Source organism: Nicotiana tomentosiformis, chromosome 10, assembly GCF_000390325.3.
Source record: "Nicotiana tomentosiformis chromosome 10, ASM39032v3, whole genome shotgun sequence".
NCBI lineage: Eukaryota > Viridiplantae > Streptophyta > Magnoliopsida > Solanales > Solanaceae > Nicotiana > Nicotiana tomentosiformis.
The window spans coordinates 21379981-21396384 of NC_090821.1; the positions used below are offsets into that span (position 1 = coordinate 21379981).

The 16404-nt window shown below is 40.0% G+C and overlaps 2 protein-coding genes across 2 annotated transcripts; both read right to left on the bottom strand.

Annotated features, from left to right (window-relative positions):
• Positions 1-1937: 1937 nt before the first annotated feature.
• On the bottom strand, positions 1938-3020 carry LOC138899857 (uncharacterized). The gene is made up of 3 exons (XM_070186554.1): positions 2939-3020; positions 2690-2836; positions 1938-2470 (listed from the first exon to the last, which is right to left on the bottom strand). The coding sequence occupies exons 1-3, from the start codon at positions 3018-3020 to the stop codon at positions 1938-1940; spliced, it is 762 nt and encodes a 253-aa protein (XP_070042655.1).
• A 7335-nt stretch (positions 3021-10355) lies between these two features.
• On the bottom strand, positions 10356-11389 carry LOC138899858 (uncharacterized). Its single transcript, XM_070186555.1, has 2 exons — positions 11372-11389; positions 10356-11270 (listed from the first exon to the last, which is right to left on the bottom strand). The coding sequence occupies exons 1-2, from the start codon at positions 11387-11389 to the stop codon at positions 10356-10358; spliced, it is 933 nt and encodes a 310-aa protein (XP_070042656.1).
• Positions 11390-16404: the final 5015 nt, after the last annotated feature.

Here is a 16404-nt window from a genome sequence, read left to right on the forward strand (position 1 = left end):
AAGCATATATCATATAAAACATTTCATCCTATCAAGGCATATTAATAGCCTAAGGTCTAACACGGTCATAATCACACATAACACATGTGTACACGCTCGTTATCTCATGTACACGTCGCTTTTCATATAACACGAATAAATATTTAAGGCCAAATCCTAAAGGGTAATCCCTCACACTAGATTAGGCAAGATGCTTACCTCAAACAAGCCAAATCAATACTCAAAAAAGCCATTGCCTCTCGAATTGGCCTACAAACGGGTCAAATCTAGCCAAAAACAACTCAATAACATCAAACACGGCTATAGAAATTAATTCTAATAATAAAGCTCCAATCTTTATCATATATCAAAAAGTCAAACCCGGGCTTGCCTCTCGGAACCCAACATAATTCACAAATCTTGATCACCCATTCGAACATGAGTCCAAATATACAAGTTTCATCCTAATCCAGCTCTGAATCCGGGTTCAAATCTCTATTTTTCATTTTAGAAACTTTTTGCCAAAATCCCCAAATTTTCTCATTTAGATTCAGTAATCAAATGCCAAATTCAAGGATGGAATCATGAAAAATAATCAAATTCGAGTAACGAACACTTACCCAATCCCAGTGGGTGAAAACACACCTCAAATATTTCCCAAATCCGAGCTCCCAATCTCAAAATATGATAAAAAGAGCTCGAAGTCCCAAGATTTACAACTTAAAGGTCCGCCGCGAACGCGGCCCAAGCCCCGCGTTCGCGAAGCACAACCCGTCACTGGCAAAAAATTACACTTTGTGAATGCAGTCTGGCACCAGCGAACATGATGCACAACATTCACTGGCCTATGCAAACGCGGTCTCCCACCCGCAAATACGAAGGCCAAATGCCCGACGACACCATCTGGCATTCCTTCTACGCGAATGCGATGACCAAGTAGTAAATGCGAAGGACACTACCCACCAAGCTCTGCGAACGCAACACTCCCATCACGAATGCAAAGAGAAAAATGAAGCTGCCTCAAAATAGTCTTCGCGGTCAGGAGACCTACTCTGCGATTGCGAAGAAAACCAGACATCGGCAATTTCACCAGTTCCTAACTTCACCAAAATTATCCGAAATCCATTCAAAACACTCCATAGCCTCTCCGGACCCCGTCAAATCATACCAACCAGTCCCAAAACATAACACGGATCTACTAGAGGTCTCAAATCACACAAAGTAATATCAAAACTACAAATCGCACCTCCATTCAAGCTTAATAAGCTAATTAACGTTTAACTTTCAAAACTCATGTCGAACCACGTCTAATCAACTCTAAGTAACCCCAAATTTTGCACACAAGTCCCAAATGAGATAACGAACCTATTCTAACTTATGAAACAACAATCCCAACCCAATAACCTCAATTATCAACTCCTGGTCAAACCTATAGACTTTAAACCTTCAAATTTCCAACTTTCGCCAAAAAGAACCAAATCAACCTATGAACCTCCAAATCCAAATCCGGACATATTTCCAAGTCCAAAATCACCATATGAACCTATTGGAACAATCAAAATACCATTCCAGAGTCGTTTACATAAAAGTCAAACCTCGGTCAACTCTTACAACTTAAGCTTCCAACCTTGGAACTAAGTGTTCCAATTCACTCCAAAACCTTCTCAAAGCCAACCCACCTATCCCCGAAAGTCATATAACAACAAATACACATATAGGGAGCATCAAATGGGGAAATGGGGCTCAAATACATAAAATGACTGTTTAGGTTGTTATATTCTTCCCATCTTAAACAAACGTTCGTCCTCGAAAGAGTTTAGAATCATACCTGGGATATCAAAAAGATGAGGATATTTTCTCTGAATATCATGATCGGTATCCCAGGTCACCTCCTTGACAAGTTGACCTCTCCACTAAACCTTCACCGATGCAATATCCTTCGACCTCAGTTTCTAAACCTACATATCCAAAATGTCCACCGGTTCCTCAACATAAGTCAAATACTTATCCAACTGCACCGATCTGAAATCCAACACATGTGATAGATCCTTATAGTACTTCGGAATCATGGAAACATGGAACACCAGATGGACTCCCAAAAATCTAGGTGGCAGAGCAAGTCTGTACACCACCTCACCAACTCTCTCCAAGACCTCGATTGGACAATTATATTGAGGGCTCAACTTGCCCTTCTTTCCAAACCCCATCACACCCTTCTCAGGCAAAACTTTGAGAAGGACCCTCTCACCCTCCATAAAAGCTACATCGCGAACCTTTTTGTCAGCATAGCTCTTCTTCACGGACTGCATTGTACAAAGTCGTGCCTGAATCAATTTCACATTCTCTAAAGCATCACGAATTGGATTAGTGCCCAATAACCTAGCCTCCCCAGGCTCAAAGAGACCAATCGGAGAACAATATCGCCTCCCATATAGTGTCTTATATGGATCCAACCGGATACTCAATTGGTATATGTTGTTGTAGGCGAACTCTGCTACCAGTAGAAACTGATTCTACTAGCCTCCAAAATCAATGATGTAGGCTCTCAACATATCCTCTAAGATCTGAATAGTTCGCTCGGACTGTCTGTTCGTCTGTGGGTGAAATGTAGTACTCAGCTCAACCTACGTGCCCAACTCACGCTGCATGGCTCTCCTAAAATATGATGTAAACTGAGTGCCTCGATCCGAGATAATGGACACATGCACACCATGCAAGCGGACAATCTCCCTGATGTATCTCTTAACCAACTGCTCCAAAGTGTAGGAAGTCATGACTGGAATGAAATGCGTAGACTTGGTCAGTCTATCCACAATGACCCAAACAGCGTCAAATATCTTCAATGTCTGTGGAAAACCTACAACAAAGTCCATAGTGATGTGCTCCCACTTTCACTCTGGTATATCTATCCTCTGAAGCAAGCCACCCGATCTTTGGTGCTCATACTTAACCTGCTCACAGTTCAAACACCATGCAACATGCTCCACGGTGTCCTTCTTCATCCTCACCCACCAATAATGTTGCTTCAAATTACGGTACATCTTTGCAGCACTCGGATGAAAAGAATACCACGAACTATAAGCCCCCTCAAGGATCAACTCTCTCAACCCATCCACGTGAGGAAAACAAATCCGGCCCTAAAACCGCAATACACTATCATCTCCAATAGACACCTCCTTGGCACTACCTCGTTGTACCGTGTCCTTAAGCACAAGCAAATGGGGTCTTCATATTATGAGCCTTGATCCGCTCAAACAAAGACGACTGTGATACTACACAAGCAAGGACTCTGCTAGGCTTCGAGATATCCAACTTCATGAACCTGTTGGCCAAAGCCTGAACATCCATAGCTAATGGCCTCTCCCCAGCTGCATTGAAAGAAATACTTCCCATACTCTGTACCTTGCTACTCAAGGCGACGGCCACTAGATTGGCCTTCTCTAGATGATAAAGAATTATGATATCATAGTCCTTAAATATCTCCAACCACCTTTGCTGCCTCAAGTTCAAATCATTTTTCTTGAATAGATGTTGAAGACTATGGTGAACTGTATACACTTCACAAGACATGCCATATAAGTAGTGCCTACGAATATTAAGTGTATGGACAATAGCCTTCATGTCCAAATCATGCACTGGATAGTTCTTTTCATGAGGCTTCAACGGGCGCTACGCGTAGGCAATCACCCTACCATCCTGCATCAACACACACCTAATTCCAACATACGAAGCATCACAATAAACCGTATATGAACGAACCTGAAGGCAAAATAAATACTGGAGTTGTAGTACGGGTTGCCTTGAGCTTCTGAAAGTTCTCCTCATACTCATCAGACCATCTGAACGAAGCACCCTTTTATGTCAATCTAGTCAATGGGGCCGCTATAGATAAAACCCCTCCATAAAGTGACAATAATACCCAGCCAGCCCTAGGAAAATCCGTATCTCTATAGCGTTAGAAGGTTTCGGCCAACTCTGAACTGCCTCAATCTTCTTTGGATCCATCTTAAACCCTCACTTGACACCACGTGGCCCAAGAATGCCACTGAATCTAACTAAAATTCGCACTTGGAAAGCTTAGCATATAGCTTCTTCAACCTCAAAGTATGGAACACAATCCTCAAGTGCTGCCCATGCTCCTTCCTACTACGGGAATACACCAATATGTCATCAATGAATACAATAATGAAGGAATCTAGATAAGGCTGAAATATATTGTTCATCAAATGCATGAAAGTTTCTGGGGCATTGGTCAGCCCAAAAGACATCACCAAGAACTCATAATGCCCATAACGGGTCCTGAAGCCCATCTTAAGAATGTCTGAAACCCTGATCTTTAACTGATGGTACCCCAATCTCAAGTCAACCTTCGAGAATACCCTAATACCCTGAAGATGATCAAATAAATCATCAATACGTGGCAGTGGATACTTGTTCTTGATTGTAACCTTGTTCAATTGCATGTAGTCAATGCACATTCTCATGGAACCGTCTTTCTTCTTCATAAATAGAATCGGAGCATCCAAGGTGACATACTCGGCCTGATGAAACCTTTATCTAGCAATTCCTACAATTGGTCCTTCAATTCCTTCAACTTTTCTATAGTCATGCTATATGGTGGAATAGATATGGGTTGAGTTCCCGGTGCCAAATCGATACCAAAATCAATGTCCCTATCGGGTGGCATGCCCGGTAGGTTCGTAAGGAAAATATCTAAAAAGTCCCTCACCACAGGGACTGAATCAACTGTGGGAGTATCACCACTCACATCTCTAACAAAGGCTAAGTACGCCAAGCACTTCTTCTCAACCATCCATTGATCCTTCAGAAAAGACACCCTAGTAGGAATATGACTCGAGGAACCTCTCAAGTCCAACCCCGGCATGGCCAACTTCATGGTCTTAGCGTTATATTCAAGAATAGCGTGGCATGGAGATAACCAATCCATACCAAAAATCACATAAAAATCCACCATATTAAGCAAAAGAGGATCAACTCTAGTCTCGTATCCCCCAATAGAGACCAAATAAGAACAATAGACACGGTCTACCACAATAGAATCCCCAACGAGTGTAGACACATAAATAGGAATATCTAGAGAATCACGAGACGTAAACAAATATAAAGCAAAGTAGGATGACACATACGAACACATAGTACTCGGATCAAATAAAACTGATGCATCTCTATGACAGACTGGGAAAATACCTATAATGCAACAACCTCAGTCCTACAAGGGAAATGTCATGCCCCAAACCATGGACTGGGCATAACATGGCACTCGGTGCCTGACTGCATGTTACCAAGCGAACCAACTGTATGGCTGGATCAACATGTGGTATAACTATAGGCTAGATATAAATATATAACATGATGATCTACTAAAGAGTCTGATTGAAATATCATAGATGCGGAAATTACTGAAAAGTCTGCAAGTGTAAATGAGTAGCTGACAAGTCTAACATATAAAAGTCTGCTAACATTTGACTGACTGAACTATAGTCTACGAAGCCTCTAACAATACTGAAATGCTAACTGTTTACCGGGACAAGGTCCCTGACATACCTTACTAACTGAAATACTATAAAGACTGAAGACTGAAAAAAAGAAGGGATAATGCCCCAAAAGACTGGGATCACCAATAGCTAATACGAGATGTCCTAGCAAGCAAATTCGTCAACCTGTAAATCATTACCTGCATTGCGAGATGCAGCTCCCGGGCGAAAAAAGACGTCAGTATATTTGAATTGTACTGGTATGTAAAATAACTGAAAGAAAGAACTGTAAATACTGAAACTGAAACTGAACTAATAACTGATAACTGAGAACTAAACAGATAACTAAGAATTGATAACTAATAAACTGATAACTAAACTAGGAAGTAAGGAAATGAATACTCCCTCTTCTGAATGATGAACAACATGTTTATCTGATAAACTACGGCCTCGGGCCCAATATATATGTGCACAAGCTACGGCCTCGGGCCCAAGTATACGTATACATAACTACAGCCTCAGGCCCAAATATGCATAAAGCATGAACTACGCCCTCAGGCATAAATATGCATAAAGCATGAACTACGGCCTCAAGCCCAAATACATGTGTTCAACATTCAGGATTTAAAATAAGGAACTAAGAATCACACTGCAATATATGATACTGAAATGTTGAACCCCACTGGGTTACATGATACTGAAATGTTGAACCCCACTGGGTTACATGATACTGAAATGTTGAATAGGACTCGACTGGAATATGTATTCATAATAAAATGATCTGTCATAACTGAGACTCGTGGGATATTGAATGAAGTATGAAACCATTTCATCTAGAGAATAGAAGTTCTACAACTATTCATGGAACTGAGGCATAATTACTTTCTGAGGAATCTTGTAATAGTCATAAGAATGAGACGTAGGGAGAATCATAAACATTCCCAAACGTAGAGAGTTAGCCTCACATACCTTAGCTCTGGCCCTTTCTTAAGAGTATCACGATATTCGTCGCCTCGCTCAACCATAATCTACGTCAATATATATATCAAGAGGAACCAATATTAGCACTAATTCTCCTATTTTAGTAACTTAGGAATTTTATCAAACACCTTGTGGGTGGAAAGCCTCATATCCCTAAGTAATTGGTCTTTTCTTCACCAAGTTCTCATTCTACTACTTCTAGGTGATTCTACAATCACAAATAGATGTAATTAACACCATTTCTCATCACCCAAATTTTTACAACAATCATAATTCAACAATCCAAAACCCTAGCATAGTTCGTATGGTTCTCTTTATCAAACCCATTTACTATTCTCCCAACAAAACTCATCAATTCATAGTTATAAATGATTATGGAGCAGAAGCATTACCTTTTCGAAGTTCACTCATCTTGAATTCGAGTTCTAGGGTTTCCTTTCTCAACAATGGTATCTCGGTCGAATATCTAATGAGTGGAAGGATTTACCCATGTTAATAAGGTGTTGGAGAATTGAAATTAACTTAAAATCATCGTTAGAACTTACCTTGGATGATGGAGGGACCTTGGGAAAGTTAGGTTCTTGAGAGCTTCCCTTTCTAGAGTAGGTTTTCGAGTTTTGGGTGTGGGGGAATGAGGTAAGGGTTTTAAATAAGTGAACACATCCCAAAATTGAGGAGGAAAATAAAAATAGCTCGGGTAAACCTCGCCGGCATAAGGAATCGTCAGGGGCACCAAAATAACTGTGCAAGACGCCATCAGAGGCGCCAAAACGACAGTGCCTTGCACTGTCTGGGGCGTTGTGGTTGATGCCCTGGGTGCGCTGAGGTTGATACACTGGACAGTGCCTTACACTGTCTGGGGCACTGAGTTTTTATGGCCTTGCACTATCTATGGCCGTGAGTTTTCATGGCCTTGCACTGACTAAGGCTATAAGACGTACCTCCCATAAACTTAGTCGATTCTATCGAATTTTATGCACCTCACTATCGGTCTTGATTCCAAAACAACGGTTTTCACCCATACTCATTCCGATATGACTTCACATTAATTCTCATTTAATGCATTTACAACTAATTCAGATTTACGGAGTGTTACATTATCTCCCCCTTGGGATCATTCGTCCTCGAATGATTGTCATGGCTGTAACTATGACTAACTCTGGACCTTAAACGGGTCTGACGGAGACATGCAAATACTGAACTGAGTGACTACTGAATTGATTGAATACTGAGCTGACTAAATACTGAAAGACATGGAGATTATAATATAAGTTCTAAATAGAAAGGGTTAATTACCTTCTACATTTTTTTGTTTGTTCTTCAAAGAGATGGGGATATCTGGACTTCATGTCCTCTTCGGCTTCCCACGTAGCCTCTTCAACCTTTTGATTCCTCCAAAGCACTTTCACTGAAGCAATTTCCTTAGTTCTGAGCTTACGGACTTGGCGATCAAGAATAGCCACTGGAATTTCTTCGTAAGTCAGGCTATCTTTAACCCCTATAATCTTCGTAGGAACCACAAGAGAAGGGTCTCCCATGAATTTCTTCAACATAGACACATGAAACACAAGGTGTACAACAACTAATTCTTGTGGCAATTCTAACTCATAAGCCACATGCCCGATCCTTCGCAGGATTCTATATGGCCCAATATAGCGGGGACTGATCTTCCCCTTCTTCCCAAATCACATAACGCCTTTCAGAGGTGAAACTTTCAGAAACACCCAATCATCAACTTGGAACTCTAAGTCTCTATGTCTTACATCTGAATAGGACTTTTGGCAACTCTGAGCTGTCTTCAAATGCTCTTGTATCATGTTAACTTTATTCATAGCCTGATAGACCAAATTGGGTCCTAACAACTCTGATTTGCCAACTTTGAACCAACCAATTGGTGATCTACACCTTTGCCCATACAGAGCTTCATACGGTGCCATATTGATACTAGAGTGGTAGTTGTTATAATAAGCAAACTCAATTAGGGGCAGATGATCATCCCAATTACCTTTAAAAAGCATAACACACGCCCTCAACATATCCTCAAGAGTCTGAATAGTGCACTCTTCTTGGCCATTTGTCTGAGGATGAAAAGTTGTGCTGAGGTTCACCCTTGTGCCCAATCCTTTCTGAAAGGATTTCCAAAAGTTCGTTGTGAACTAAGCACCACGATCTGAGATGATGGACAAAGGAGTCCCATGCAATCGGATAATTTCCTGGATATACAACTTGGCATAATCCTCTAATGAATCAGTAGACTTCACTGGCAAGAAGTGAGCTGACTTGGTAAGTCGTTCTACAATCACCCAAATCGAATCATGCTTCCGGAACGAGCAAGGTAAGCCTGTTATGAAGTCCATGTTTATCATCTCCCATTTCCAAATGGGGATTTCTATACTCTGAGCCAAACCACCAGGCTTCTGGTGTTCGTCTTTCACCTGTTGACAATTTGGACACTTAGCCACAAAATCTGCTACGTTCTGTTTCATATCGTTCCACCAATAGATCTCCTTAAGATCATGATACATCTTTGTGGAACCTGGGTGAATAGAATACCTGGAATTGTGGGCTTCTGACACAATCCGCTCTTTAAGCCCATCTATTTCTGGAACGCATAGTCTGCCTCTGTATCTCAAAGTACCATCATCTCCCCCTTATTCAAAAGTTGTAGTCTTGTGTTTGTGAATCCCCTCCTTCAGCTGCAATAAGTAGGGATCATTGAACTATTTTTCCTTTACTTCGGCTACTAAGGAGGATTCAGCCCTGTTCTGAAGAACAACGCCACCATCTTCGGAGTCCAAAAGTCGAACTCCTAGACTTGCTAATTGGTGGACTTCCTTCGTCATAGTTCTCTTTTCTGCATCAACATGAGCTAAGCTTCCCATAGAATGCCAACTAAGAGCATCATCTACAACATTTGCTTTCCCCGGATGATAGAGGATATCAATATCATAATCCTTGAGTAATTTGATCCACCTTCTCTGACGAAGATTTAATTCTCTTTGCTTGAAGATGTACTGCAGACTCTTGTGATCTGTGAAAATATCAGCATGCACTCCATACAAATAATGGCACCTAATCATAAGCGCAAATACCACAGCTGCTAACTCAAGATCATGAGTAGGATAATTTTTCTCGTGAGCCTTGTGCTGTCTCGATGCGTATGCTATGACTTTACCATGCTACATTAACACACTCAAGACTAACCCTTAAAGCATCACAATAAACAACAAACCTTTCGGTTCCTTCCGATAGTGTCAAGACTGGAGCTGAAGTTAACCTCTTCTTTAACTCATCAAAACTTTTCTCGCAAGCATCCGACCACTGAAACTTGACCTTCTTCTGAGTCAATCTAGTCAAAGGGGACGAGATAGATGAAAATCCCTCTACGAAACGCCTGTAATAGCCTGCTAGACCCAACAAAATTCTTATATCAGACACTAAGGTGGGTCTAGGCCAATTCTTCACTGCCTCTATTTTCTGAATGTCCACCTTCACGCCTTCGCCTGAGATGACATGGCCCAAAAATGCTATTGATTTCAACCAAAATTCACACTTAGAAAATTTCTCATATATCTTGTGATCCTGTAGTGTCTGCAACACAATTCTGTGATGTTCTACATGGTCCATCTCGCTACGGGAATAAATCAAGTTGTCGTCAATAAACACAATAACGAACAAATCAAGATAAGGCTTGAAGACCCTATTCATAAGGTCCATGAAAACCACTGGTGCATTCGTTAAACCAAACGACATTACCAAAAAATCAAAAATCCCATAACGAGTCCTGAAAGTTGTTTTAGGAACATCACCTTCCTTAACCTTCAACTGATGGTACCCCAATCTGAGGTCAATCTTGGAATAAAACTGGGCACCCTGAAGTTGATCGAATAAATCATCTATTCAAGGAAGAGGGTACTTATTCTTGATGGTAACTTTATTCAACTGACGATCAATGCACATGCGCAAAGACCCATCCTTCTTCCAGACAAACAGGACCGGAGTGCCCCAAGGTGAGACACTTGGCCTTATAAATCCCTTACCTAGAAGATCTTTCAATTGGACTTTTAGCTCTTTCAACTCTGCTGGAGCCATCCTATAAGGTGGAATAGATATCGGCTTAGTGCCGGGGAGTAGATCAATTCTAAAGTCAATCTCTCTATCGGGAGGGACTCCGGGAAGGTCTTCGGGAAACACTTCTGGGAACTCATTTACAATTGGTACTGATTGGAGAGTGGGAATTTGAGCATCTACATCCCTTAATCGAACTAGATGATAGATATACCCTTTGGAAATCATCTTTCTGTCTTTAAGGTAGGAAATAAACCTACCCCTAGGTGCTACTGCATCACCCTTCCATTCTAAGACTGGTTCATCAGGAAATTCGAAACTTACTATTTTGGTTCTACAACCCACTGTGGCGTAACAGGACTCTAACCAATCCATGCCCATGATTACGTCCAAATCTACCATCTCCAACTCTACTAAGTCTGCTACAGTAAGGGGATGATACACTTTGACTGGACACCCCCTATAGATACGTCTAGCTATAACTGATTCTCCAACTGGAGTGGACACTTCAAAAGGTTCACACAACTTTTCTAGTTCTATCCCAAATTTCTTAGCAATATATGGGGTTACATAAGATAAGGTGGATCCTGGATCCATAAGAGCATAAACATCAAAAGTGAAGACTGTTAGCATACCAGTGACAATATCTCCATGAGCCTCTGTATCCTGACGGCTTGTTAGTGCATACAAGCGGTTTCGACCACCACCTGCATTACCAGACTTTGCTGCACCATGCCTTTGTTGGGCCTGATAGTTCTGAGGGGCTGCTCAGTTAGTGGACTGAGCTACATTGCCTCTATTATTATGTCCTGCTGATGGATAATACCTCAAGAAGTGGCCCTGCTGACTGCACCCAAAGCAACCATTTGTGCCTAAATGACACACCCCTAGATGCTTCTTACCACACGTGTTGCAAGTAGGGTACTCAAGGCCTCTTTATCCCATACTAGTCTGTGACTGTGAGCCTACTGCTCTGAAATTCTAGTTTTTCTTGTTAAACTTGGACCTCTGAACTGGTGCACTAGCTAAAGATGGAGTAGGTCCTGATTTTGGTTTCCTAAAGAACTGACGATTACCACCTCCTTGAGATCCCCCTTGGCTGAAATTTCCTGCAGACTTAGCTCTCTTGCTAAATTCCCTATCCCTCTCTCTCTGTAGCCGCACTTCTTCCTTCAACCTGTTGTCGTTTCGTTGAACAAAGGCTACCATTTTAGTAATGGTTATGTCATTGTTTTGAGCAGCTATATTAGCATCAGCAAACAAGTCATCGGAATGCCCCAACACAAACGGCCTAACTCTGGCCCTCATATCACGTACCATTTCTGGAGCATACTTGTCCAGAGAGACATACTTGAGGTAGTACTCATTCACACTCATATCATTCTATTTGAGTCTCTCAAACTCTAAAGCCTTAGCTTCAAAGATCTCAATGGGTAGAAAATGCTCAAGAAACGCATTTGCAAACTCCTTCCAAGTTGCAGGAGTCGTACCCTCCCCTCGGGACTATTCCCATGTTTCATACCAAGTGTTAGCAACATCCTTCAGCTGGTACACAGCAAGCTTTGATGCCTCAGTGTCTATAGCATGCATCACTCGAAATCTTTTGAACATCATCAATGAAGTTTTGCGAATCCTCATCCTTTTTGGACCCTGTGAAGACTGGAGGTTTCATGTTGAGGAATTCCCTGGACCTGGAACTACCCGTTTCATCAACAACACTTGTCCCCTGCCTTTGAGCCTGAGTAGCAACAATTTGGGTGAGCAACTGGATAGCTCCCCTGACATCCATGTCTGAAGCATTGGGCACTGAGCCCGTTGCAACTCCCTGGGCCGGAGTGACCTCCTCCTGAGCAACATTAGTCGTAGCCCCCTGGCTAGTAGTCTCGTGGTGTACTTTTTTTTTTGCAAGCATTTTCTGAAATAAAATGAGATTGGTACACGTAAACTTCAGGATATAATTTTTTAAAACGTCCTGAAAGTTTGAAGTATGAATCTAATATTAAGAACATAAATTTCTAAAATGTCCTTAACTTCTGGAAATCTCAGTTTAGTGTCTAGATTTCTAGAAGTTCAGGATATTTCAGAAAAATATGTCCTGAATATTATTTTCATCCTTCAACAAATCAGGACATTTATGAACATTATGTCCTGAAGTTCTAGAACAATCAATGTGTGTTACTTTGTCTATTCTACCTTGTAAACATATAGGAATATTTTGCAATAGCTTTACAGATTTGCAAGACTGTGTAAATCAACAATAACTGGACGGAATCTGAAAAACTTTTGGAAAATTTAATCAAACATTGCAGTTTAAAACTGTGCAAAAATGGACAGACCAGTAGTTAAGAGAAAGAACCAAATTGGACTAATGAAATTGTCAATTATGAAGCTGCAGATTTCATTAAAATTGGGCAGAACTTCTGAACTGGGACAATTGAGTAGGCAGTAGCTACTCAACTGGGACACATTGACCAGTTTCAGCAATTAAAAATTCAAAAACTTATGCTATACAAACAAAATAAAGTGGCTTATGAACAATTTACAGGACATTTCAGAAATATACTACTAGCAATTCCACTACAGCTGACTTTCTATACTACTACACTACAGCTCCTTCGGGCAAGAAGTTTCATTTTTACTATCATAGTCGTCGCCGAATTTTTCTGGTGGTATTTCATAACCAAAATTTTTTTTCCACTCTCCATGTGCCCAAAGATTTGCTGCAAGTTCTTTTCTGAAGTTTGATATGTCCTCAAGTTGGAATTTCTCCACATCCTTTTCCATCATCAACAACTCGACATACTTAATTAGGAATGCACCACAATCAGTACTAAAAAGAACGTTAGCATAGGGAGTCAATTAAATAATATCTTTAATAAATAAATCTAAAGTACATATAAATTATATAGTAAATGACAACACTTACGATCCAGTTTGTTTCGGTGATCTTTGCCACTGAATGTCAAATTTATTGAATGCATTTCCAAAAGACTTAAGATTTTTCTCAAACTGTGAGAACTTTAGCAAGTGGGGGATCATGCGCGCATACATTTCAATGTGTTTCAATACACCCTCATATGGTTCACTATATATGGAATCGTACACATCAATCTTTTTTTCATTCAAGTCCAATACCCCCAAAAGAAAATGCGTCACATCATCATTATCTGCTGAAGGTAGCCGACATGGAAAAAAGATTTTATCAACCTCTGTCCAAGCAATTCCACATCTACGATTGTCACCCCACACATATGATGTGAGAACCAATTGATTATCACCACACCAAACCTCATCTGAAGCATCTTCATTGAAATCCTCATACCTTTGTAGAATATAGTTATCAAAAACTATATTTGTAGTTGTGCAACGAAATGAATGGGCGCAAGGGTGATAGCATTCCTTCTTTCTCAAATAATACAAGTCAATGTCAATATGCTTCGTAAAAAGGTAAAAAAAAGAAAAACAAATCCACCAGTCATAAATAATTAAAAAATAATAAATTAAGAAGAAAGAAAAGAAATGCCTTGTAAATTATCAAACCTTATCATCAAGTACATAGCTACTATCTGAAAGCTCAAGGAAGAACATTTTGCTACTGATTTTTTGATTGTACAATTTATATGGATTCTTTCTCATACCATTATCCTCAGCATATATATCAATTTGTCCCCTAAAAATTTGAAATAATATCAAAGTTAGAAAGCTTAGAAGTTAGTTCTCAATTAAGGACACTTAGTCCTGAAGTTAGAGTTAGAAGTTCAAAAATTAAGGACAGGTAGTCCTTAACTTAGACTTACAAGCTCATAAATTAAGGGCAGTTAGTCTTGAACTTAGAGTAACAAGCTCATTAGTTAAGGACACTTGGTCCTGAACATAGAGTGGAAATTCAAAAATTAAGGACACTTGGTCTTGAAGTTAGAGTTGGAAGTTCAAAAACTAAGGACAGGTAGTCCTGGACTTAGAGTCGGAAGCTCATAAATTAACGACAGTTAGTCCTGAACTTAGAGTAACAAGCTCATAAGTTAAGGACACTTGGTCCTAAACTTAGAGTGGAAGTTTAAAAATTAAGGACACTTGGTCCTGAAGTTAGAGTTGGAAGTTCATAAAGTTAAGGACACTTAGTCCTGAACTTTGAGTTGGAAGCTCAAAAATTTAGGACACTTAGTCTTGAATTTAAAATTAGAAGTTCAAGACACAAATATAAGCAATTAAGAAATAATGAATACATTTAGAGACTTACACTTTTTTGCGACCTTTCCTTTTCTCCTTGCCCAACCACCCAATGAATTTCTTCAATAACTTTTCATCATCTTTGGCATAATGAAAAATACATGTACGAGTATATTTTGATTTTATCCAGCCTGTATACTCGGTAGTATTTTCATTGTGCGACATCGATGTTCCTCTTTTGTTTATCTGTTCAAAAGGAGATTTCAATTGCCAACTAAGCTTCTTATTCCTTTTCCCTGGACCAAGCTCTTCTTCAATATTTCTTTCAACATCTATAGACAAACCCTCATCAATGCTCATTTGTGTAGTCGGAGGAGTAGGAGTAAGAATAGCAAATGATGAACCATCAAAACCAATACTATCTCTCTTTCTTTTCCTAGTATATTGGTTAATGACTGCATTTTTATTTTGCTCTGCAAGTAACACTACATATACATTAGTTTGCTGCAAGTCCTCAATTCTAGGGCAAATTGTCAAATGAAGAAACAAAAAATTAGGACATAATTTTTGAAATGTCCTGACAATTTGAAGTATGAATCTAATATTAAGGACACAATTCTCCAAAATGTCCTTAACTTTTGGAATTTTACCTGAAGAAATAAACTTAATACTTGTGTTAGCTACCCTGTCTTCTTGTATTTCTTTAACAGATAATGGAGTTAAGATATTGCTTATGCTTGTTCCACCCATTACATTTTCTTTATCTTGCAACTGTTCTCCATGTTTTTTGCTTGCAAGTTCCCAAGATTCTGCAAATATTTACAAGAGCTAACACAATTAGTACTTGTTACTAATCTTTGACTAAAACTAACATGTATAAGATGAAAAAAACTCTGTCTAACCTTTTGTGTAACGACCCAACTGGTCGTTTTGAGCATTTGCACTTTGATTGATAGTTTACGGGCATGAGTAGCTCCGTATGATGCATTATGACTTATATGAATCGTTAATTTTGATTTTCAGGTTATTCGCAATCGAATAGGAAGAATGGATTTCATTGTTGAAGCTTTAAATTGGGGGAGTTGATCAAGTTTGACTTTTTGTGAATTTGAACCCGGAAAGGAGTTTTGATGATTCTGTTAGCTCCGTTGGGTGATTTTGGACTTAGAAGCGCGTCCGGATTGTGATTCAGAGGTTCGTAGTGGAATTTGGCTTGAAATGGCGAAAGTTGGAATTTTTGAAAGTTTGAGCGGGAGTGGACTTTTTAATATCGGGGTCGGATTTCGATTCCGGAAGTTGGAGCAGGTTTGTAATGTCAAATGTGACTTGTGTGCAAAATTTGAGGTCTATCGGACGTGATTTGATAGGTTTCGGCATCGGTTGTGGAAGTTGAAGTTTCAAAGTTCAATTATTTTGAATTGAGGTGTGATTCATCATTTTGATGTTGCTATATGTGTTTTGAGGCCTCGAGTAGGTCCATGTTAGGTTATAGGACTTGTTGGTACATTTGGACGGGGTCCTGAGTGCCTCGGGTGAGTTTTGGACGAGGTTTAGATCATTTTCATTCCATGTTGCATTGTTGAAGATTTTTTGGTTATAGTATGACCGCACCTGCGGAGTGTATAGCGCAGGTGTGGAGCCGCAAAAGTGGCAGTGCCATCAAAGAAGCGAGAAAGGGAGCTGGGCATGAGGATAGCAAGTGCGGGTGCTT